The 23,466-nt window shown below is 43.0% G+C and overlaps 1 protein-coding gene across 1 annotated transcript; it reads right to left on the reverse strand.

Annotated features, from left to right (window-relative positions):
* Positions 1-9,691: 9,691 nt before the first annotated feature.
* On the reverse strand, positions 9,692-21,968 carry ISL1 (ISL LIM homeobox 1). The gene is made up of 6 exons (XM_036900390.2): positions 21,568-21,968; positions 20,549-20,738; positions 17,605-17,864; positions 15,484-15,767; positions 14,036-14,203; positions 9,692-11,988 (listed from the first exon to the last, which is right to left on the reverse strand). The coding sequence occupies exons 1-6, from the start codon at positions 21,593-21,595 to the stop codon at positions 11,872-11,874; spliced, it is 1,047 nt and encodes a 348-aa protein (XP_036756285.1). The 5' UTR covers positions 21,596-21,968; the 3' UTR covers positions 9,692-11,871.
* Positions 21,969-23,466: the final 1,498 nt, after the last annotated feature.

Here is a 23,466-nt window from a genome sequence, read left to right on the forward strand (position 1 = left end):
ACTGGATGATTACCTCTCCTTACTCACTTTTTCTTGTGACAGTTTAGTTCTAGCCTCTGGTATGTTAACATCTAAATGGTTTGTCTGCTTAGACTGTGGATTCTTGAGTCTTCCTGAATTCAGCAAAGCCAGACAGCCAAGCGGGTTAAAAACATTTTAAGTAGTGCCTGTCTTCCAGAGCCCTTCTAAAAGGGTTAATGGAAGTACCAGACTCTGGTACTACTTCACAGACCTGGTAACTGGACTCAGTGAATACTTTGGTTATCAGAGTAGAGCTCAATAGAATCACTGCACTCAATAAATGTCCAATAACAATGGTGAAGAGTTAGATGAACTATATTTAAAATATTCTCCCCTAATTCCCCTCTTAAATCTGGCTTCCATCTTTGCCTCTTTATGGTATCCAATGATCGCAATTCAGCCAAGTTCAAAGGCATTTTCTCTGTCCTTATCTTTCTTGATCTTTCTGATGTATGGGGCACAGCTTTTCATACCTGCCCCTTTGAAGACTTCTGGCATCAGTTCCTGAGACATTTCTATTGTCTTTTTTCTTCATCACCACCCTGATTTCTTTACCTATTTCTCCTTTCCTTATACCTATTCAGCCTTTTCTCTTTCAACATGTCTTTGATAATTACCATATTCCTTGTGTCCTCTTTTTTTCTGCACAGATTCTTTTGTTTTCATTAAATTATGAAAGGGCGTAACTTATGGATACTTTTCTCACATTGATCTATTTCATTCTATATAGTTCTAGATACATTAAGGGCACCTCAGAACTCAGTTTTGATACAGAATCGATGCAGTGCATCCAAACCTCATTTTCACTTTTTCAAGTGCTCACCACCTCTTCAAGGCACCTCTTCAGAGAAGTCTTATTTGATCACCTCAGATTCTCTAACTTAATCTGCTTGATTTTTCTCCACAGACTTTATTGCTACCTTCATTATAGTGTGCATTTATTTGTATGTCACTTTAATGTACCACAAAAATATATGCTTCATGAATCCAGAACTTTTTGCCTTGTTTACTGCTATATAGCCAGCATATAGAATAGTGTGTGGCATGTAATAACAACAAATATTTTAATGGGTTAATGGATGAGTAAATAAATGCATTTTTCACTCAGAATTTTTCATGCACTCTCAGAACCTTAGAGTCATCCTTGATTGCTTATTACCACAATGTGTTAGTCTATATCCTTTTGTATTAGGGCAAGATTAGGCTGATGTAATAAATAGGCCCAATAACAATAATTCAGTGGTTTAAAGAAGATAAAAAAATTGTTTCTCATTTATAGAGCTGAATGTTTCAGTTTGGCAGGCAGTTCCATTCCCCAGTTATTTAGGACATTAGTTAATTCCATCAAGTTGTTCCACCAAACCTATAGGGCACTTTCATCATCTGCCTGGTTAAAGCTGGACTTTCCTGGGTTCCAGCCAGTTGGAAGGAAAACAAGAACATGAAAGAAGCACATCCCAAACCTGGAAAAACCTACATTATCTCTGTTTAGATTCCATTGGCAAGGTTGTGGTCATGTGCCCCACACACACACCTATAAGGGAACCTGGGATATACAGCCTCTCCATGTGCTAATGAAGAACGGAAAACAAATGCCGATGGACAACTGCCAGTCTCCTTCACAACAGTCCATTTCTCAGAATACCTCTCAGACCAATTCCTTCCTTTCTCTTCATGCCATCTATAAAAAGGTTCATTCCCTGCCGAAACCACTATGATCCTGCCTTATTTTCTTAGCTTCCAATCTTTCATCTTACAAGCCTATCTCATTCCAAAAACCAAGTGACTTTTCCAAATTAAAACTATTTTCAATTCCTTATCTCAAAATGTTGTAGCCATCTATGTCAAGTCTGCATTGTTTGTATGGATTTCAGTGCTCATCAACCTCTACAACTTCATAGGATAAAGGACAAAAAGATTTCTAAAAGATAAAGGAGTGCAGCACATATTACATGCAAGGTCCATATACATGCATCTGTCTCTTCTATGGTTTTTTTTTAGAAAAAAACCTTAAATTTAAGTTATATAACATCACAATATTTTTTTTCTTCAAGGCCCTGGATGTAAATGAGTTTCAGATGTGTATTTGTTGATGGAATTGAAAAGTCAAATAAATTGTCACATAAAACTGTGACCGGACTTCACTTAAAAACACACCTGTATCACTAGGGAATTAGTATAAGCAATTAAATTCCCTCAAGCAATAGTTTCTCAATAATCCTTTTATAAAAGCCCATTTTTAAGGTATAGGTTCTCACTATGTGTTCTGGGGACTTCTGAGGGGATGTGTCCCTGAAAGTTTTACAGGGGGTCTGTGAGGTCAAAGTCTTTTTATAATAATGCTGAGACATTGTTTACCTTTTTACTTTTTACAAGTGGACACAGAGTTTCCCATAGGCTACGTGATGTCTGATATTGCTGCAGGTTTAATGAGAAAGCAGGTATGAGAATTAAGCTGTCTTCTATTAAACCAGATATTCTAAAGATTTACAAAAGTAAAATTCCACTCTTCTCACTAAATTTTTTGTTCTATAATCTATACTTATTTTTCATTTTTATTTACAATAACACATAGTATGCTATTTTAAATTAAAAATAAATGTTTAAAACATTCATTTTTACCTTTTCATACAGTAAATATTGACATATCACATAAACAAAGGCTTTCCAAGATGCTCAACAATTTCAGAGTGTAAAGGGGTCCTGAAATCAAAAAGTTTGAGAGTCACTGCTTTAAGAAGATAAATCATACTTTTGCTGTTTAGTGCACACATGCACCCTCCACCCTATCCCTGCTTCACCATTCATCACCTCCCCTCAATTCCTGGAAGGAGAGTGGGCATTACTGAAAATCTCTGTAAACTAGTTTCCATTGTCTGATCTAAGGTGGTCCTCACTGAAGTCATCAAGGACAAAGTATTGCTTCTTTGATGTTCTGCTCTTGCACATATGAAGGAAAGACAAGGGAATTGAGAACTGCACAGAGAAACAGGTACAGAGGTCATTAGGAAAACGGGCCTCTGCCGGCTCTCATGTATAACTAATGACTGTAAAGTGCTTTACAGATGGAAAAGTGTCATGTCATGGCAGAAACAACTGTGATGCATCCCTTGCTATAGGAGAAACTGCCTCCTTTCTTGATGTTTCCTATAAAGAAGATTTAAAATATTCTTACTCTATAAAGTGATTTTAGATTTTAATTTGAATAACAAAAGAACCTTCATGATGAACAACATTCATCATTGATTCTCTTGGACCATCACTCAATTCTGTAATGTTACAGATTCTATTCTAATACCAGCTACTTAGCTTTGCGCTAGAGAAAACTCATGCCATGGCCAAAGATTGTCATAATACACATTACAAATGCATACATTTACCCACATGAATGATTTCATAGAGCCCATCACCACTACAAAATGAAAACAAATAAAGCATCACTCAAATTCCAGGAAATAATTCAATGGAAACAACTTTCTATATGGTGAGTAAGCATATACAACCAGCTTTGGTCTTATATAGAGAAGCTGTACTATTTGACTGGCAGGAAGATTTCTGAACTATCAGTTAATTGAGGGTTACTCCTAAGAATCCAAAAGGTGAGGGGAAATATTTTCAGGCCATTTTTTAAAATAATGCATTTGTTTTTAAAGTCGATTCTCATCCTACCCCTTTAAATGCCATTTTCATCTGTGAAACTAACATATTATCAGAGATTAGATGTGACTGAAATACTTCTTAGGTCGTTTTAGCTCTAGCATTCTTCTTATAAAGATATAGCTGGGTGAAATATCTCTAAGCCTTGTTTTGCACATGACACATAAGGACATTTTCCATTAACATCAGTGAGACTAATGAATTCATTGATGGGATAATAGAACTAATAGGTGAGTTTTTATTGGTGATACACCATCCTTCATCCAAGTGTGCAACTTCTGGCAATTATGAAGAAATTTGCCCATGCATAAAATGCAAGAATGACCAGTGTCTCTGGACTTGTAAAGACTTCAAGGATATATCAAGTCTTAAAAGTATGAAATGTACTTTGATCCAAAAACAGAATTCTAAGTAGTATTCTCTAACTTATTTCTATATACTACTGAAGAAAGAAAATGATTTCAAAATTTACTAAGCATTTTCATTCTCCAGAAACTGATAATCTGTATTTTTCACATTTAATCTTTTTAAACATCAGCATTCATTGTTAGTGGAAGCAAATTGTTGTATTTTACAAATAAAGTCATTTATTTTGTTTTATAAAAGAATTCTTAACTGTTTTATAGATTGCCAGGCTATTTTAATTTCAAATATTTTTTCTTGAGAACTGATATCCCATAACAAAAATTCTTGGACTACTGATATAAAACTTTTAATTATTATCAGTTATATTCTGTGACTTTAAAATGAGATTTTTTCACTATTTGGTCCATAAGTATTTTTCCCCTTTATTGCTTAAAATATACTCTTGCAAAGTATATACTCTTTTCACAAATCTAATTGATTTTTTTATTATTTCCTGCTAGTCCTGCCCCAGAATCAGATACAACTTTTCCTTTGCTAAACCTTCCTTAAAGGAAATTTCCTGTATATAATAAAAAACAAATCAATGCTTATTCTAATAAGTATTGAAATTTTTAAGACAATACATGTTTTTACCTAGGTGTGGACACTTTCTTTAATGAGGGAAAAGAAAACCCTTAAAACCAATTGTGAATATAAATAAATTAGCAAAATAACTGCAGAACCAAACTGTATAAAGTAACATTTTGCTAATCCTATCTTTACTGCATTGGACAACCAATTTACTGTTTCATGTTACAGAACTGTGAGGAAATAGATACACCATTTTGAAGAAATATTCATTAAAAAGCTACTGGGAAAAAGTAAAATCCTTCATAGCCTTTAAAAGTTGATTCCCACCATCTTTTACTTTATCATATTCAGTGGCCTGTCCCGTATTATCTCCATATACCTGCTAAATTTAACAAGTTTCAAACAACACATTGTATTTGTGACAGATCAAAATAAACAGCAACTCTTACCCATGAGAAAAAGAGAAGTCAGTGCCTGCATTACAGTTAAGGATTATTTTCTGGAGAAGGACTTTTTTTTTAATCTTCCTACAGAAATTCTTCGATTTCACGCAACTTGGGTTTCGTTTTGTTTTGTCTTTTTTTCATCTGACACAGTTGTAAGGCTAAGATCAGGCAGGGAAAAGGCTGATTGGGGTTTGCCCTATCTCCAAAGCTGGGAGATGGTGTTTGTATTACCATCACATTAAGCATAGAACCAAATTACTCTCACTTACATGTATGGTTAGTTTACAAACAGAGGCGATATTATCTATTCCATGCCAGTCACACACACACACACACACACACACACACATACACACATTTAATATTGCTTCTTGCAAATTAGGAAAATAGTGAATAACAAGCTGTAACTAGAAACTCTCCCTTTATGAAAGAGAAAAATCCCATAAGGAAGGACCAACATTACAATTAACTTAACCTTACTAAATTAATATGAAATGTGAGCCACAAAATCCTTAATTATAAATCCCCAAGCTTGGCTATTTATTATTCCAAAAGGGGCACTGCAGGCTCTATCCCCATGGTCCGTTGCTCCCAAGTGGATGACAGTGCCAGCCTCCCTGGGGTGGAAGGCAGCTGAAGGGTCCAGGAGGGCTTCCCTGGTTTGCCCCGTGAAGTGGTCACGAAAACACTGGGAAGTCACGCCACTTTTGTACTAGAGGGGCAAGAAAGGGCGCTCCGCCACTCGGAGACACCCTGTCCAAAACGGCGATGCATCTTTCTCAGTACATTCGGGGATAAAAAGCAGCTTATTACTGAACCAAATGTTTTTATTGATCGCCCTTAGGTCAGAGCCCACTGACCCCGCAAACCATAAGTGGCTATAGCGGAGAACTGTCATTTCCAGGCAGAAAGAGGAGATACCGGATTAGCCCAAGACACCTCGGTCTTAGCTTTCTCGCCCAGTGCCTCCACCCTCTCCGCCTCCGGGTTCTGCTGGAAGACGCGGGCTGCGGCTGGGGTTCCCGCAGGCCCCCGCCGGGGCCTGGGAGGCAAGGAGCCGGCGGGACAGCGCGGCGCGCGCTCGGCCGCGGGGTGCGGGAGCCACAGCCCCGCCGGAGTCTGCGGCCGGCCGCAACGCCAGCGGCCAGGCGCGGGTCCGAGAAAGTGACTGTTCTTCAGCATTCCCCATTAAACAATAAAGTGAGCTGTAAAGCTTCAGGTGCTGTGTTTGTTATGTTGTCTGAGCCGTGCGGTGGCTCCTGCCGGGGGGAGCCAAGCGCTGTGGGCCCGGGGAGCGCCTCTTCGGCTGATTCCGGGGAAAGATAAGGAGCCGCCGAGCCACCAACTCTGTCTAGACTCGCGACCTCACAAGTCAAGCGCCTTGTTTGGATTAGCCCTCCAGATCTGCCAACCTGATCAACTCCTGAAAGAGAAGGACCCAGCAACACCCTTTTTTCCTCTCTGGGCCACGACTGTCCCTCATTTTAGGGATCAAGGGCTGACTTGCCCGAGGGAGTCGCGGGGCTGGTTAGACCAGTGTCGAGGCCCCTACTCCTTGCACCTACCCACCCCAAACTGAGTGCAGACAGGCGCTGTCCTGCCCGCTGGACGCAGGAAACGCACCCGAGCGAAGAACCACTAAGAAGACTGGCAAAAATAAGCAGGCAACTCAATCAAATCCACAAATAATATCACTCTGAAATGAACAGGAACTTTTGATCAATTGAAAAGAAAGAGGAATCCAGACAAGGAGAGGGCTAGGTGGAATCTCCCATAGGGCTGTCGTAAGGACGGTCAACGTGCCTTTCCTCCCCACCTGGCGAAAAGCAATCTTACCCTGTATCTTTACCCCCAAATGTAGGGCATCCCTTTAGGGGGACAATTTGGTTTTCTTTTTAGGACTCTGTCCTTATCATTGCTGAGCGCATTTGCAAAGGTATAATTCAGCAGAAAGAGTTGCAAAATGCATTTTTAAGAAATAAAAAGACTCAAGTAGTCTTAAGTGCGGCTCCGGGGAGGGACTGGCTTCTCCAGGGCACCGAAACTGGCTTCTTGGAGCCAACAGCTTAAGAGCCATAAAAATTAAAGGATGTGATAGTAACAATGCTCACAGCAAACATTCAGCAGCCTACCCTCCCGCCCTTCCCCCTTCTTCACTCCCTGTGAACCAACTTCTCTGTCTACACTTCAGAAGTCTCCGGGAGGTGTGGAGAGATCCTCCATCACGACTTGGGACATTGTAAGCTGTGAAGTTTATGTTTGTGGCGCCTGGGCTCAAACAGCCATTCAGTGGCTTGCTTGGTTATCAAGAAAACAACAATCAGAAAAGATCAGTAAACAGAATCGGCTGCCAGTGCCCTGAATTAACTACTTGCATTTTAGTTTAAAAACATTGACTCACACTGTACAAGTTAATTGCTTTTAAATAGTTAACGAACATCCAAGATTTGGGGCCATTTTTGAAAGTAACACTTACTAAATAAAGACATTTAAAAAATCCCTTTCCCCTTTCTCCCAGAGTCCTCCAAGAAAATTTGACTTGCCTTGTTGTGACTAATGGTTAATTGTTGATTAGCAGGAAGGAAATAAATAGTCCTTAAGAATAGAACTCAAGCATAATTTAGATTATAAATCTCCTTTACAAAACTTGACTGAACTGAATTTTACAAATAAGAAAATAAGGACTTTCTGCTTAGATAGTTTACTTACGTTGGGGTGAGATTAAAAACCCAAACTGGCTGTGTTCCATCCAAACTTAGCTCTTCTGGTTTGGAAGGAGTTTCAGCTTTTTTTTTTTTTTTTCCTTTTTAAGAAAAGGGGAAAGACTAAGTAAATCCATGTGGGACACATTTCAGTGAGAACAATCTCATGGCTTAAAAATTCAAGGTGCTAAAGAAAAGTACTTCTAGGTAAAAAGACATTATGTTTTTGGCTAGTAGTCAAAAGAATAAGACAGATCAGAAGAGGGGTCAATATGATGAATTTAACAAGTTGATCAGGGTGAATAGCAGCACAGTATCACAAAGTCATCTATTTAATCTTGAATTCCAAAAAAGTTGTGAAATGTTAAGTGGGTATACACACCCACATAGACTCTCAAGTAACCAGAAATGTTATTTTAACAAAGACAAAAAAAAACTTCAAATATGATTCTAACTTAGAAAGGACATTTTTTTTAATGGTAAGAAGAACCTAGGTCCTTTTGATGAAAGGGAAAGAGGGACAGTAAACTGATAGAGAAGATATTATTACTCTGAAACAACAGAGCGGGAAATCCTGTCTTTAAGAGTATAGATATTGATATGGATTCCCTGACTTAAGGGAAGCATTTTGGATGTTTTTAGTTGCATTAAATTTTAGCTTGCAGAAGCTGGAGGAAATGAGTCATAATGTCCAGAAGGAAGAATTCAGAGTAATAAGGGGAGGGAGGATCAAAGATAACAGCAAACAGGAGGAATTTCATTAAAAGAACACAGCCCAATGCTGGGTCTCCAGAGGTGTGCAGGAAAGAAGAGAATGTGTACAATAGATGGTTTGCAAACAAGAAGACATTTCAGCTACACATTTTAGAGCACATGCTGAGGAGTCTAGAAGGGAACACAACTTTCATATGAATAATACAAGAACTAGAATGCTATCGACCCATCAATCCATTCTCAGCCATCAGGCAACAAATATCTTGAATCTAGCAAATGAAACCAAATCATTCATCACTCCCCTCCCAAATTACTGTACTTAAATTCAAGCTGTGGACTTCAGAATAGACTGACATCTATATATGTAAAACATCACCTCCTTCCCCACCTCCCCGCACACCCCTAATCTTGCAAATAAATGTCAGGATGAAAAAGCATCACAAAGATATATGCCTCACTTAAGTCCCTCCATTGCATTCAAACCCTAAGTAAAAATATTTCCATCTCTAGGTCTGGTCCTAACACTCACAAGAGCCCACCAGAGGCTGTGGCTGTGGAAGGAGATGTAATGGTTTCCAAAACAGGGCTTGGGGGATCTAACTTTGCACCTGTGACACCGATATTCACATTGGACCTGCCATCCTACATATATTATATATCTTCATTATACCCAGTATCATGGTGAGGAAAAAAAACAACTGAAAAACTAAGCAAATAGAAATAGTGAACAGCAGCTAACAAGAGTGAAGTTCGGGGCAGGAGATTAGAGGAGAGGGGAGAGAAAAGAGAAAAGAAAGGAAGAAATACGGCCTTTTCTGGGGAAGATCTTGGTGAGATAAGACATTACTTCTGTTTTTCTCAGCAGAAGAGTACAAGCAAATTATTACCCCTCTGTCAAGAATTAGACACAACAATCAAAGTAATCAACGGGCATGTCTAATGCACTGTAACATTTTCAATGCAAAGTTTGTTTTCTCTTTGCCCCCATGTTAGAGCCTGTAATTAACCCTTTATGTAGAACCATGCCAAACAAAAGACTAATTGAGGCTCGTTTCCCGACTTGAGGCAGGTTCGGAGAGGGTGAAAGCGACTTGGGAGCTGGAGGGCCGCAGGGGTCGCCTGGTCCCCAGCCCGGCCTCCGCCCTGCGCCTGACAGAGGGGTCCGAGGGGCACACGCCAGAAGACACACGGTTAAGGTATGTTAGCTTTCGTATTTATTAAGAATTGTCAGATATTTAAAACGACAGTACACTCGCGCATACAAATGAATCCAACTTCTAAAGAGTCAAACTATCTTAGAGGTGGGGTTGGAGGGGAGGAAAGGGGACAGGGTGGGGCCCCAAATCCCAACTCTACAGCCGCAAACGAAGAAGCTTGGAGAAGCCCGATTTCGGGCAGGGCCATTTATCCCTGGGTTCTATCTCTCGCACAGACCCTACGGCTAAATGCCAGGGGCTAAAAGGTGTTAAAAATCTTGCACGTCCGCGTGACTGCTACCGCCGCTGGAGGCCCGCAGAGCACGCGACCCGGCCCCAGCCCCTAAAAGGCTGGTCCCCAACACAGCCTCCGCCGCGGTTCGCCGCCCTAGCCGGTCCTTCCAAGGGTTTCGGAATTGGAGTTGGGGGAGGAGGGAACGAGTTGGGGGCGGGGGCTGCGAGAGAGGCAAGAAAAGACACACACTGACTGGTCTGGGAATTGCTAAGAAAACTCTCCTCTCTTGGCGTGCTCTTCCTGCGCAAATAAAGCAGCATTTCTTCATCGGCTGACAGCCGCCACTGGTAAATAATGGTCATACCTCACTGACGAGGCAAGAAAGCCTCTCTTTTAGCAAGAGCTTATACTTCAAATACAGGTCATTTCAACAATCCTAAGCAGACTTTGGCATAAAGCACTATTCTAAGGAAATAGAATAGTGACTCAGAACCAGTTTTAAGCAGCACTCTTTTTAGGTGGGGTGGGGAGGTGGGTAGAACAAGAGAAGATACATGAAACAGAAAAGGCGGGGAGCAGGACGAAGGGGATAACATCTCATTTCAAAAGACCGGTAACATTTATTACAGCTGAGAACTAAATCCTTCCAACTAATTTTGATTCAACTACTGAAATGCAAACTGGCAAGCTCAACCTTAACTACCTGCATTAAAATATTACACCTATTGTATGTCAGTTTATCGCGATTCACATGCAGTTCTTAATTTCAGACATTTTAACGGCTTACTTGTAAACATATCAAAGAGGGACCCTGGATCATTGCATTTATTTATTAATCTATGCCAAACGTTTATTAGTGAAATAGTCCTGAAGATATATTTCTACATATGGCGCTTTGATTTCACATATTTAAGAAAAAAGACAAAACACATAGAATTAGACATATAATTCAAAGACCACGGTATAACCATTATCTTCTCTTTTTTACTTCAGCAAACAAAAAATAATGTCAAATGACATGAAAAGTGGCAAGTCTTCTGACAATAAATAATAAATTACTTTATAATTTTTGCAATGCAAGAGCAAACAAAAAAAAAGTTTCCTTTTTTTCCTCTTTATTTCCAGAGAGAGAGAAAACAGTCATTTAACCAATAACTATACACATCTTTGGGGGAAAAGTTCTTGGACAGACACAAGTCAAACACAATCCCGAGACGCTTGTGGCAAAATAGAGGTAACCTTGTTGCAATGCTTTATAAGTTGGTTTTTAAATATGAATTCAAAAACCTTTAAAGTCGCTTCAGACTTCTTGATAGAGGATGGATCTCAAAAAAAAAGAGAAGGGGGGGCAAAAGTAAAAAAGAAAGAAACCAGCTACAGGACATGCTGAGAGACCCAGGATTTCAATTAACCGCTTCTTAAAGTCAACTAAAAACATAGCAAACCAACGCAGCTCCACCTTCCTTCTGCAAGGACTCTTTCAGCCAAGGAGGCCAGTTTCTTCCTGCTCATTTGTTGGAGCTCCTGTTTGGCAAGGCAATGACCAATATAGAAACAGCACCATTCAGAATAGGATGGACTAGAAAATCTCTATTTCTGCTTTTCTCTAGATGTACAGTGAAATGAAAATGCTTTTTTTGAGATCCTTGAATATAAATCCTCTACGTTTTAAAAACGTCTTTTTTTTTTCAGAACTCCTAAAGTCACTGGATAGCGTATGTTAGGTTTGCGTTTTGTTTGTTGTTTGTTTAAATTCTAGTAAAATCCCATGATTGTCTTCACAGTGTTGCTACCATATCACCTTGTCATTAAAACAGACTTCGTGCATTTCATGGAGCATTCATTTCTCGATTCAGATTCAGTTTTCATTGACTGGGTCTTTAAATACTTTTGTTTCAGAGTTCAATATTATACTTTCCCACTTTCTCCAACAGGGAAAAAAAATACATCGGAATGAATGTTCCTCATGCCTCAATAGGGCTGGCTACCATGCTGTTAGGTGTATCTGGGAGCTGAGAGGACATCGACGCCACTTCACTGCCAGTGGAATTAGAGCCTGGTCCTCCTTCTGAAAAATTTACCTGCGTAGAAGGTTGAGAAATGAAAAAGGGGCTGTGACTGTATTCATAAAAGGACTGCAAATTCAACTTATGTGTATATGTACATACATATGTCTGTGTGTATAAACAGATACGTAGATAGAGATACCCACATAGATAATTGAATTTCATCAGGCTTAAAAGAAAGCCTCTAAGGAAAAGAACTTCCCATCTTCCAAGAGATCGCTGTTTTAACTGAAACTGAATTCCCAACATTATGTTGCATTAAATTATTTAAGAATAAATGTGTTTCCCACTGTAAAATGGCATTGCAACTCTACCATGCATGCTTGAAATAAAATTATCCTGCTAGCTACATGTTGCCCTGGGAGCAGGCGAGTTCGCAGTCTCTAGGCATCAGAGACTTCTTGAGTTGGAAAATCCGTAACACAAGCTCATATCGTGTGATGGGAGGTTTAGTGGAGGCTCCACAGAACAATGATTAACTCCGCAGAGGGCTCACAGCCTGGGCTTTCCTCCTGGTTGTGTTCCTGCCGCCTTTTGGCCTTCCTCGGTCTCTCTCTCTCTTTAAATCAGGCTTTTCCCTCTGAGAGGAGACCCATATATTATAACGTCATCGCATGATAAATATCTGGCTCCTTTTAAGCTGAAGGTATTGTGTCGCTGTTGTAAACCTCCACCCTGCTTCCCGCCCTCTCCCTCCTACCCTGGCTTCCCTTCCACAGCTCTCTCATCTAACAGTGAAGTTCCAGAAGGTGCAAACACTTGGCTGCCCTGAACTCTCCCCTTACCTGCTTCCTGTGGTCCAGGTTTTGGTCAAATAACTCATAAGATTAACTAGACTTAAAAATAAGGGTTTTTTCACCCTAATTCCAGGGTCTACCTTCCTTTCCACCCTGGTAAACTTTCCCATCATGAGGTCAAGGGACTTCTCAAACTTGCCTAGCCTTTAGATTGGCCCACTTACATACACACACACACACACACACACCTGGGCCAAGCCCTTTTAACCACTGCTTCTGGCCCATTACCTAACTGTTGCCACAGAGAAAAAAATTGCCCTCTGGGTAAATGTGAGGTAAAAAGCTAACTAAAACTTTATTTTCAAAGAAAGGAACATGTTTTTAGAATAGATCTTGTCTTATAAAACAAGATTCCATAGGGCTGTTTGCTATTTAAGAAAGAAAGTCACATGTGTACATACACCATATCACAAAGAACAGACATTTTATAATCATGTTTTGACCCTTAGCCTTTTGTAGATAAAAAATGAGTTAATTTTCTCTGGATATAAAACATAGAAACACTAGAACAAGTTTTCACATATTATCTCTTTCACATGTATTATTCACATACATCAATCACATATGGTTGGTAGAACTCATGTTCCTTTTGCTATCTATACATGCTCCACAGTACATGACTGTGTACAACATTTGAATTTATACACTTAAAAGATGTTTAAGCAGTCCTACATTTTAGATTAAGATTGTTCCTTTCAAAAAGTATCAATTATATCTTTGAATAACTGAACGCTTTATTGATATATTTGAAAACTGCACCCAGACAGGTGTCTGCTACCCACTGACAGTAACATTGATTATGTATTACAACACAAATTATTATTACAATCACCTTGATTTAGGTCCTTACATATACCATTCTCTAGCAGCTAAGGAGGGAGTAATTTACTAATTGCTGATCAAAATGTCAAGATGATCTCTAAAGTCCTTCCAACTCTAAAAGTCTAAGATGTATGATTTTGCAACTCTGTACACCTTCCCACCCAGGTCTAGTTAGACATCCTGAAGTTAGTCCCTCAAAGCAGGCTTAACTGACAGAAAATTCAATCTATGTGGTCAAACTATGAGCTCTCATAGAAAAGACTCACAAGAGGTTTGTTTTCCTTGAGTGCTTACCCCCTCTTCACCACAACTCCTTCATCTCTCCCCAAACGCTGGGGCCAAGAAGGCACCCTCCCCTCTGAATCTTTCATTGTGTGGTAGTTAAATCAGAATCTCTTTTCTGTTAGAGATTCAGCCTTCTCACTCTGGGAGCTGACACTTACCAGTTGCTGAAAAGCAGGCTGATCTATGTCACTCTGCAAAGCGAAGTCACTCAGTACTTTCCAGGGCGGCTGGTAGCTCTGCACCTCCACTGGGTTTGCCTGTAAGCCACCATCGTGTCTCTCTGGACTGGCAGCCACCATGGGAGTTCCTGTCATCCCCTGGATATTCTGTGAATAGCCCCCCCAACCCCAGCATGTTAATGAGCAAATTCCCTCCCTCCATTGTCTGCACAGGCTAAGCAAATACACCCTGGTATTATCTTATCTATATAGTGGCCTTTATTGACTCAGTTAATCTGCTGCACGTATGAATATAGCTGGAGTTCAGTTTTGTTTTATTCTGTTTTGTTTTTCAGCTTCTGTGGGCTGGATTATTAGGTCTGCTTGGAATTTATGAAACCAAATTCTATTACATCTTTCTTCTTTCCCCTTTACTCACAGTTCATCCCAATTCCTCCCAACTGCCTTCCCAGGCCATAGCATTCCAGAAGTATAAAGCTAAGGTAGGACAGGCCTCCTTTCAGCCTCTAGACATGGCATTTTCCTGGGCAGTTTCTTTTAGATTTTTGGTTAGATTTTTTTCCAGGGAGTTCTTCCCACAGAGAATACCCCCACTCCCAAGCATTTGGGTCTGGTGGCTCTTATGCAATTATATGCTAGCTAACCAACTTAGAAAGTGCCCTGGCCCACGGGCTTGGCCGCCTGCCTCCCAAGTTTAATGACAGTGGGTTTTATGGCATTTAAAAATAGGGCCAAAGCAGTAAAAAGAAAAAAAAACTCTTCAGCTTAACTTAAGGAGGAAGCCTGCGGGGTTGAGTGCTGTCATGGACCTGTGATGATAATGGATAATAGTGCCAGGATCCTGATGTCTCTGGAAGTGGGTGCCTTAACCTTGAGCAGAGGGCGCCCTGTTTTCGTGGGTCACCATGGGGGACCTTGCCTACCTGAAGGCGATGTTGCAGGCTCTGATCAGTACATGGGTGAGGGCACCCAGGATCCCCAAGATGACCCTTTCACCGAACCCCTGGGTTGGGCAGGCAACCAAAGGGTGTTGTTCCTTCTGTCCTTTCCCATGCATGAGGAACTGATGACCTTAACTTTTGTGAAACCAGAGCCAGGCCTCACTGCCACCTGCCCCATGGAAAGGGCTACCAATGGTGTCCTTCCAGTTGGGGGTGGGGGTGACGTTGAAGGGCACAAGCCCACCCTTGGCATTGGGGAGGGGTTCTGCGGGTGCTGCTTCACCAGCAGCTGGAGAGACCTTCTAACCCAGCCTGCCTGGGCCTGCTCCAGTTGACTCTCACTGGGGCATGGGTGGGGTAAGGGACCTGTAGGGCTCCTGCTCCCTAGCAAGGCTGAGCCAGAGGGGCCAGTCTGGGCAGTCAGCATGCACAGCACACCCAGCCCTGCTACCGCATGCATGCCCTGCCGGGGCCACGGCCACTCACAGCTTTGTCACTGGGCTGCTGCTGAAGCTGCTTCATCATTATACTCCGCTTCTTGTCCTTGCACCGCTTGTTTTGAAACCAGACACGGATCACGCGGGGGCTGAGGCCCGTCATCTCCACTAGTTGCTCCTTCATGAGCGCGTCTGGCCGGGGGTTGGCGGCGTAGCAGGTCCGCAAGGTGTGCAGCTGCTTCTCGTTCAGCACAGTCCGCACACGGGTGGTCTTTTCGGGCTGCTTGTGGACGTGGGGCCGCAGGGCCGGCTGCCGGGCGGAGATGGGCTCGGCTGTGGGGCAATGGGAGCTGTGAGAGCAGGCAGAGCTGCTCCCCGCCCGCGTTGCTCTCGGACAATGGCCAAGGCTTTGTGGCCTCAACAAAACAGGGGCGCCAGAAGTGAGGGTGAGGGGAGTGAAAGGGAAAATAAAATCTGGCTTTTTAATCTCAGAGGTCAGTACTGAGTAATTTGGGCCTGGACGCTGTCTCCGCCCTGCTCGTGTCAACACAGCGTTAGCAAAGGGCCACACAGGTCTCAGAGTCTGTATCCAGGCTCGAAGCAGAGGTGGCATCTTTTAGCCTTGTTTCTCCTCCCTCGTCGCCTAGCACGTACCAAGACCAAGCCCAGATCACACTGAATATCCCTCACCTCCAAACTCTTGGACGAAGGCCATAGGCGATTGGAGGAAAGGAAACACAGAACACCCTAGTAACAGGCAGAGACGCTACACTAGCGGGAATGCCTGCAATGCGAAGGCTGAGAATTCTGCCAGAAAACCTTAAACTTCGGTCCCATGAAGGCAGTCAAGGCAAGGAGTTAAAGAAATTAAGTATTTCGGCCAGCACTCCAGTCCTTGATCTTGCTTAGTACAAATCTACCTGGATGTTTCTGAGCTGAACTGACCCAAAGCAAAAGAAAACCGAAACCCTATTGAGCTGCCTAGGCTCAATGTAAACGACAGCTGGTAAGTGTTCTGTCTCCTGACTCCGAATATTTCAGACTCTTCCGTGTTTCCCCACAAGCAGAGCACAGGTTGCACACAAGTTGCCACCTCTAGGACCTCCCCCCACCCCCACCACCGTGCAAGCCAGTCACACACATTCCCCCAGGACGGAATTCTTAGAGCTTCTAGAAAGCAGGGGAGGTGGGGGAGAGCTGTAGCTTTCTCACAGTCAGTATTTAGTGAGAATTGATACTTTAAAAATACACGGAGCACACCTATTCAAGACCAGAAGGCAAATTTGGAAACACTGTCTGCTAATTACCCATGGCCTCTTCCTGGCCAACCTTGCTCTGTTTGTATTCTCCTTCCTGGGGAAAGAGCTCTCTGATCTGTAGGGTACAAATCCTGCTCCTTTCAGGACCCCTTAGGGTCAGGTCAACACCTATGGGGTCAATTTAGTGTTACAGGGACAGGCCTAAGATGAAATTCTCACCAAATCACATAGAATGAATGGTTTAAAGAGGCAGGCTCCCTTTAAAAGGCAATTACTGCAGATTAGCTTGTTGACAGTTTTAAATTACAGCTCTGTGCATTGGCCTGCAGTTATTAAGACTGTATCTTTTCTGCTCCACTTTCTCACGAAAGGATAAAAATAGATATAAAAAATTTTTTGAGACAGTTCGCAAGGAAAAGGATTTGAGAGGCTAAATGATTTAAGGTCACCTAAGCTTCCTTCATTGGGTTAAAGGAGGAAGCTCAGGGGCCCATAGCTCCACCCCTTTAATTAGGCAGCGGCGAGAATACCTGGCAGGGAGCTGAAGCCCTTTTTTAGTAGGCCACGGTATGCAGGCCAAGGTGAACCGGAAGTACTGTTTGGGCATGTGTATACCTGTGTATACAAGTGGGTTACATTCACATATATCCGTATGTAGACACACAGGCGTGTAGGGATGCCGAGGGAGTCAAGGGAGGCAGTGAGTACATTGAACCTTCCTCAAAAGCGGGAAGCACGGTGCAAACTGCACCCAGAACACTTCATTTTAACTGCCGCCCTCCGCAACCCTTAACAAGGACCACCCTGTGGCCACGAGGGTTGCTGCGGCCTCAGGCGCCGCTGGCAGGGGCTGCACTGACCTAGCCCGGCGCCTGCATCCCGGAGCCAGCCTCCCTCCTGCCTAGGAGTACCTGCCATTTGCAGCGGCCGCGCAGGGTGCAGGGGACTGAGCGGATCGCCGGCGCCCAGGCTGGCCCTCTCCACCACATCGTGGTCGGCGCGACAGAAGAGCCCATCCTCACGCAGCGCGAACTCGTCCCCGGGGATGAGCTGGCGGCTGCAGGCCACACAGCGGAAACACTCGATGTGGTACACCTTGGAACGGGCGCGCATCACGAAGTCGTTCTTGCTGAAACCGATGCTGCATTTGGCGCATTTGATCCCGTACAACCTGCGCAGGGGCCGGCCCGGGCGGGGAGAGAAGCACAGGAGGGAGAAGGGGTCACTTCAGGCGGGCACTGCCCTGCTCCAAGATTGCCGACGACCCCAGCCACAATGCCTTGAGACATTGAAATCAGTATTAGCGGACTAGCTGGGAATGGGAGCATAGAAATCATCAGGTTTCTCTCTCTCTCCCTTTCTTTCCGGTGAAACTCTGTCTAGCTCTGTACCTCTCAGTTCAAAACACCCAGTCCACACCAAGGAAAAATGTTTGATGTGCTCGAAACTTGAGCCGCTGTTCTAGCGATCAGCCCCAGTTAGCCTTTGAAGGTCTTCGCAGAGTCCAGGGGGGGCCCCGTCGCCACTGGCCTCACGCTTTCGCCACCCTATCCCCCAGTTTTTGCTGCTAGAAACGTCTCTAAAAACTGCACAGAAAATCCTCCTTTCAAGAGAAAAGGAGGTTGAGGGTTGAAATTGTCACCCCACTCGGTTTGTAAACACACAAAAAAGCACAAGCAGAATGACGAAATGAAACCTCTGAGGGTTCCCAAGATCCCCTTGGGCACAATACGTTGCAGTTTTACTCCAACTAAAGATTTTTCAGCAGGCAACAATTTTAATAGAAAGTTTCTTCTCCATTCTTTCTTTTACTATTTTTAAAAAATCTGCTCTGCTTCCTCAGTCTTTCAAGTTGTTGAGGCATCTACGTCTATTTCAGTTTTCTTGAGAGCCTCAACCAGCCAGAAAAATGAAGATACCCACTTCTAAGGTCTTCCTTCCACTGATCTTTTCTTAACTAAGGGAAACCTTTGTAGGTTCCATTTAGGCGACACACACTGCCCTGGTCCCCTCTCCGTGTATCAGTAATAATTGAAGTGGGAGCATTCCTACAAGCAGAATTAAAGAGAGGAAAGGATCCACCCAAAGGGGGTACGTGGACATCTCATCACCCTCCCCCAAGGGGTAAAAGACTTTCCGAAACCTAAGCGGTCTATTATTTTACAACTACAGGATTTCAAAGGGATACACATATACACACAATTGAGGGAGAAGAAAAGGTGAAAGTGATTGGCTCCTACAAATGTTTATCCAGATTTAGACTCATGAAAGTCTGTATGCAACTGAGCAAAATACTATCTCCATAGAAAGATGCTCCCAGAGGTGCAAAGTGAGCTCCTCCTCTCCAGCATCTTCAGTTCACCGACGAACCAAGCAAACAATGAAAAAGGCTCCACTGCCAGGGGTTAGAAGGTAGATTCAAAAGTTTTTCCTCCGTCTCCCTACTCTATGTGAGATCTTTCATTTCACAGGACAAGGACCTTACCTTGCCTATGACCAAACAATTTAGAAAACCCCTCCCCCTTCCTCCAGTTCCTCACATACCCTATTTCTTCCCATTCTTCATCACCCCCCAGCCAATTTCATCACAAATACACTTTTAGTCACACTCTCCTATCAAGATTATACTCTACACTTAATGATTTTAAAATAAAAAATGCTGGACACTAAGTGAGCAGGAAATAATTGTGACAGCATACGTAAATCCAGACTTAACTTTAAATTCTCAGATCCAGAAACTCTATGACTTGCAAAAAATAATTTGTTAATAGCCACTGGAGAAACTTTATGTGTATGTATATATATATACACACACACACACACACACACACATATATATATATAATTCTGATATTATTTAACAGAATAGATAAGGTATTATCGCTTCTGTTTGTTACTAAAGCAAAAATATTTTCTTTATTCTACAGGCTTCCTAAGGTAGAAAATGAAGTCTTTGACATATACATAAACAGGTCAGAGAAATTTTGAGTTTAGTGAATCATTAAGTTTAGATGCAGAATAAATTGAAAGGAAAAAAATGTAGGAAGTTCCTTTTGTGGTTTTAGTCTTGTCAGTATGGGCAATTCACTCATTTTATCAGTTACCAGATTTTAATGTGAGAAAGGAAGCTGTTCAATTATCTAAATATACCAATTGTTCGTAGACAGATGATGGGCAATTTGATCTGCTCTGTCTAATTCATCAGCTCAGATAAGATAAGAAAGAAAAGACTGTCAGATGTCACCAAAGGGTTAATATTTTAAAAGATTAAATTTCCGGTCTTTTTGCAGGGAGTATTTTTGGGTTGGTTTTGAAATTTTCCAAGGAGTTCTTACTCAAACAGTAAAAGAGCAATATCTCTACTTACTCTTTTAAGAGTGCAGCCTTTAACCTGCTCAGATCAAACTTTTATTTCACTCATTTCATTGACGTATCCAAAGAATTTGTAAGCTACTAAAAAAATACTGAACTAAAAAGAAAAACTGCACAATATAAAAACAACTTTAAGTTTAGAAACTCCAACTTACCCATTTTTAATTTTTTTGTTTTGAAAAGGGGAGTGTGAAAGAGGAAAATAATTTGAGTATCACAAATTCCAAGCACAATTAGACATGCTTCAATACCACACAATTTATGAAAACCACTATTGAATTGTGTGTGGGGGGAGAGAGGGATTCCCTAAAAAGTGAAAGGAACAGCATAGTTTAATTTATGTAACACACTTCAAGGGTAACTTCTGCACGATAGACCCCACTTACACAAACTTCGCAGAAAGACAAAGCCACACTAAATAATAAGGAATGAGGAAAGAAAGGAAAATCTTACAAAATTAAGGGAACAGTATAAATGGCGTACCTGATATAATCTCTTTTACAGTAGGTTTTTCCATCTCTAACAAAGCATGTACAGCTCTCGTCCAAATACTGATTACACTCCGCACATTTCAAACATGCCGCATGCCATTCCAAATCCGGAGAAACCCTCAGAATATACTGATCGTGAATTTGATTGCCGCAACCAACACACAGGGAAATCAGACGTTTTTCTGAAATGAAAATAAATACATGATTGACTAACCGTTTACTTCCTACAGAGATAACCACACTTTTAGTGTCGTTCTCTTATAGGGCATACTCGGGGAGTTTTTTTTTTTTTCTTTCTGTCTGTCTCTCTTTTTAAGAGTATTTCACTTTGGGATGGTAATTGAAGTGTGCCATCAAAACCTTGACTCATTTTAAAAAGGAGGTGGAATATATGTAAAATGCAGATTTGAATAGTCTACATTTGTACGCCTAAGCACGCTATCAAACCCGTTCATTTTGTATTTCTTTTTCCTCCCTCCTCCCTCTTTGCCATAATCACTGGGAAAGATTATGGAGAAGTCAAGCCAAAGAAAAGGTTTTGACTAGAAGCGTTAAATGAACGCTTATATTTTCCACGAAACACGCTCTTAAATAGCACATAGGACTGGATAGCTAGCAAGAGCAGGCATTAATACAGTTGTCACCCGTTCTCTTTTGCAAGTCTAATGCTAATTCACATCTCCGGGTATTGTGTGTTGCAGGCAGACCTTGACAACAGAATATCCTTCTCGGAAAGCTCAGGGTTCCCGAAGCAGAAAACCACCGCTTAGTACTAGAAGGCTAAGGTTCTGGAGGGCACACAGGCGAATTCAAACACAAGGTACGATCAGTTTCCTTAAGATCAGAATCGACAGCAAGCATGCAGGCGTGGCGGCAGCAAGAAAAAGCCACCTTCTCTCGCTCTCTCTAAGCAATGACTCCAACTCCGCAGAGCCCTTGGCAGCCGTGCCTGAGAGAGACCCCCGCACAAGAACAGCGCAACGAGCCCCACAAGGTAAAAGAGCCTCTTACTTTTTGGTGGATCTCCCATGTCTCCCATATCTGTAAGAGGGAGTAATGTCCACAGTGAAATGGTGGTTGTACAGTTGGTGAACAGCCCACAGAGAGGATGCTGGAGCTGCGGCTAAGTGGGGAATAGTGGCCCCTGGGGTTGCCAAGGCTGAGAGAGCCGCTGCCCGGCTGCGCCGCGCCCTCGCGGATCCGAGAGTCCACTTTAAGCCGGCGGAGTCGGCGGAGCGGAGGCGCTGCGGCGGCGGCGGACTCGGAGCGGCTCCGGCACCTCTCTCTTCCTTATCTCTTACTCAAACTTCTCTGCTCCAACTCAGCTCCATCGCCATTGGTCTGACGCAGAGCGCGGGGACGTCAGGCGAGCGCCGCGCTCATTGGCTGCGGGACGCGCGGCGCAGCTGTTCTGATTATCATATTTCAGCCTTGCCTCCGCCGTAAGCCACTGACCGCTCGGCGAGCCCGCGGGAGAGGATTAGGGCTCCTGGGGCAACTTGCTCGGGGCTCAGGCCGCACTCCCCTGATGTCGGGACTGCCGGGCTGCTCTGGCTTTTGGCCTCCCTCTCCTCTTCCTCTTCCCGGCCCCTCCCTCGCTCCTTACCGGCCGCGCCACCAGCGCCCTCGCGTCCTGTCGCGCGGCTCCTCCGCTCTGCGCTCCTGGGGTCCCCGCAGTTCGGCTGCCCGTGTTGCACGGGGCTCACTTTTCTGCCGCCGGTGGCGAGTGGCTGGTGGGTAGGTCTTCCTGATGCCGAGGTCCTTCCCGGGTGCTAGGAAATGGGGCGACTTGGAACAGGCCGTTTGTCTGGGTTTGGTCTCGCGCTTTGGCTGACAGCTCAGGGCCTGGCCGGGCTTAGCTACCGGGGAGGGTGAGTTCCCCAACTGGCTGCGCTGGGAGCTAGCTGCCTAAGGGAAGAAGAACTGGGATTGGGGTGAACAGCCCTAGAGGAATTGTCTGCTGTTTACTCCACTACTACGTTACCCCTGACCTCAGATTTCCAAACACCTGGGGTGGGAGGAAACGGGCGCTTCTTGACTTAGCGGAGAATCAGGTTGAAAGGGTACAGCCAAGTAAAATCAAGTTAACTACGTGGACTGCGCTCCTTGCGATCCTCGAGGTCTGTTTTGCAGTTTAACTCTAGAAATAGGAAGCGCACTAACCCGAGGCCAAAGAGTGAGATGGTTTTCCAGTGGTTTTAAAGATTGTAAAGAGATTTTATCATGTCCAATTCCTCTCTTTCCTGATCTGCCCTTTGTTTTTGAGCAAACGTGTGCAAATAGCTGATGGTATTTTGGTGATTATAAGAACACGTCTCCATCTCTCTAGAGATTTAAAAAAATGCGTTAGTCTAAGGGCATGAGTAAGGAGGGGTCTAATACAAAAGAACAGTGAAATAACCTATTTCACCTCATCAGGTGTGTTTATCTAATAATTTTCTCTCGGGGGATGGGGAAACCTAGTTAAAAAGTACTAGCTGCAACTTGCTAGTAACCGTTTTCAATTTATTACGTGTTCCCGGCATCTCTTACAGTCTCCCCCAAGCAAAGTCACAGGAAGGCCACGAAGAACCCTCACACTTCTCCCAGAGCTTCTGAGTAGCTATTTCTTATTTAATGTGATTGCCAGTTTTATCTAAAATGGCCCGCAAACCAAGTTGTAGAAGGCTTAATTTCAGTATTCCGTTGCCGCGAGAAAGCCCAGTGTTAGGAAACTCCTTTGTACTTTTCCCCAGATCTAACCCTTGATAAGAGCTGTGAGCTCTCCATGGCCTCAGTGGCTTGGTTTGCATGGATATGCTTCTCTAGAGCGCAAAGAAAGGCTAAGATAAGTGAGTTTCCTTCTGACCTACCTAGTGCTTTAGGAAGACATATTGTTTTGTTTTTTCTCTCAAGGAAGATCTCTAACTG

This window comes from Manis pentadactyla, chromosome 2 (genome assembly GCF_030020395.1).
Source record: "Manis pentadactyla isolate mManPen7 chromosome 2, mManPen7.hap1, whole genome shotgun sequence".
Lineage (NCBI taxonomy): Eukaryota > Metazoa > Chordata > Mammalia > Pholidota > Manidae > Manis > Manis pentadactyla.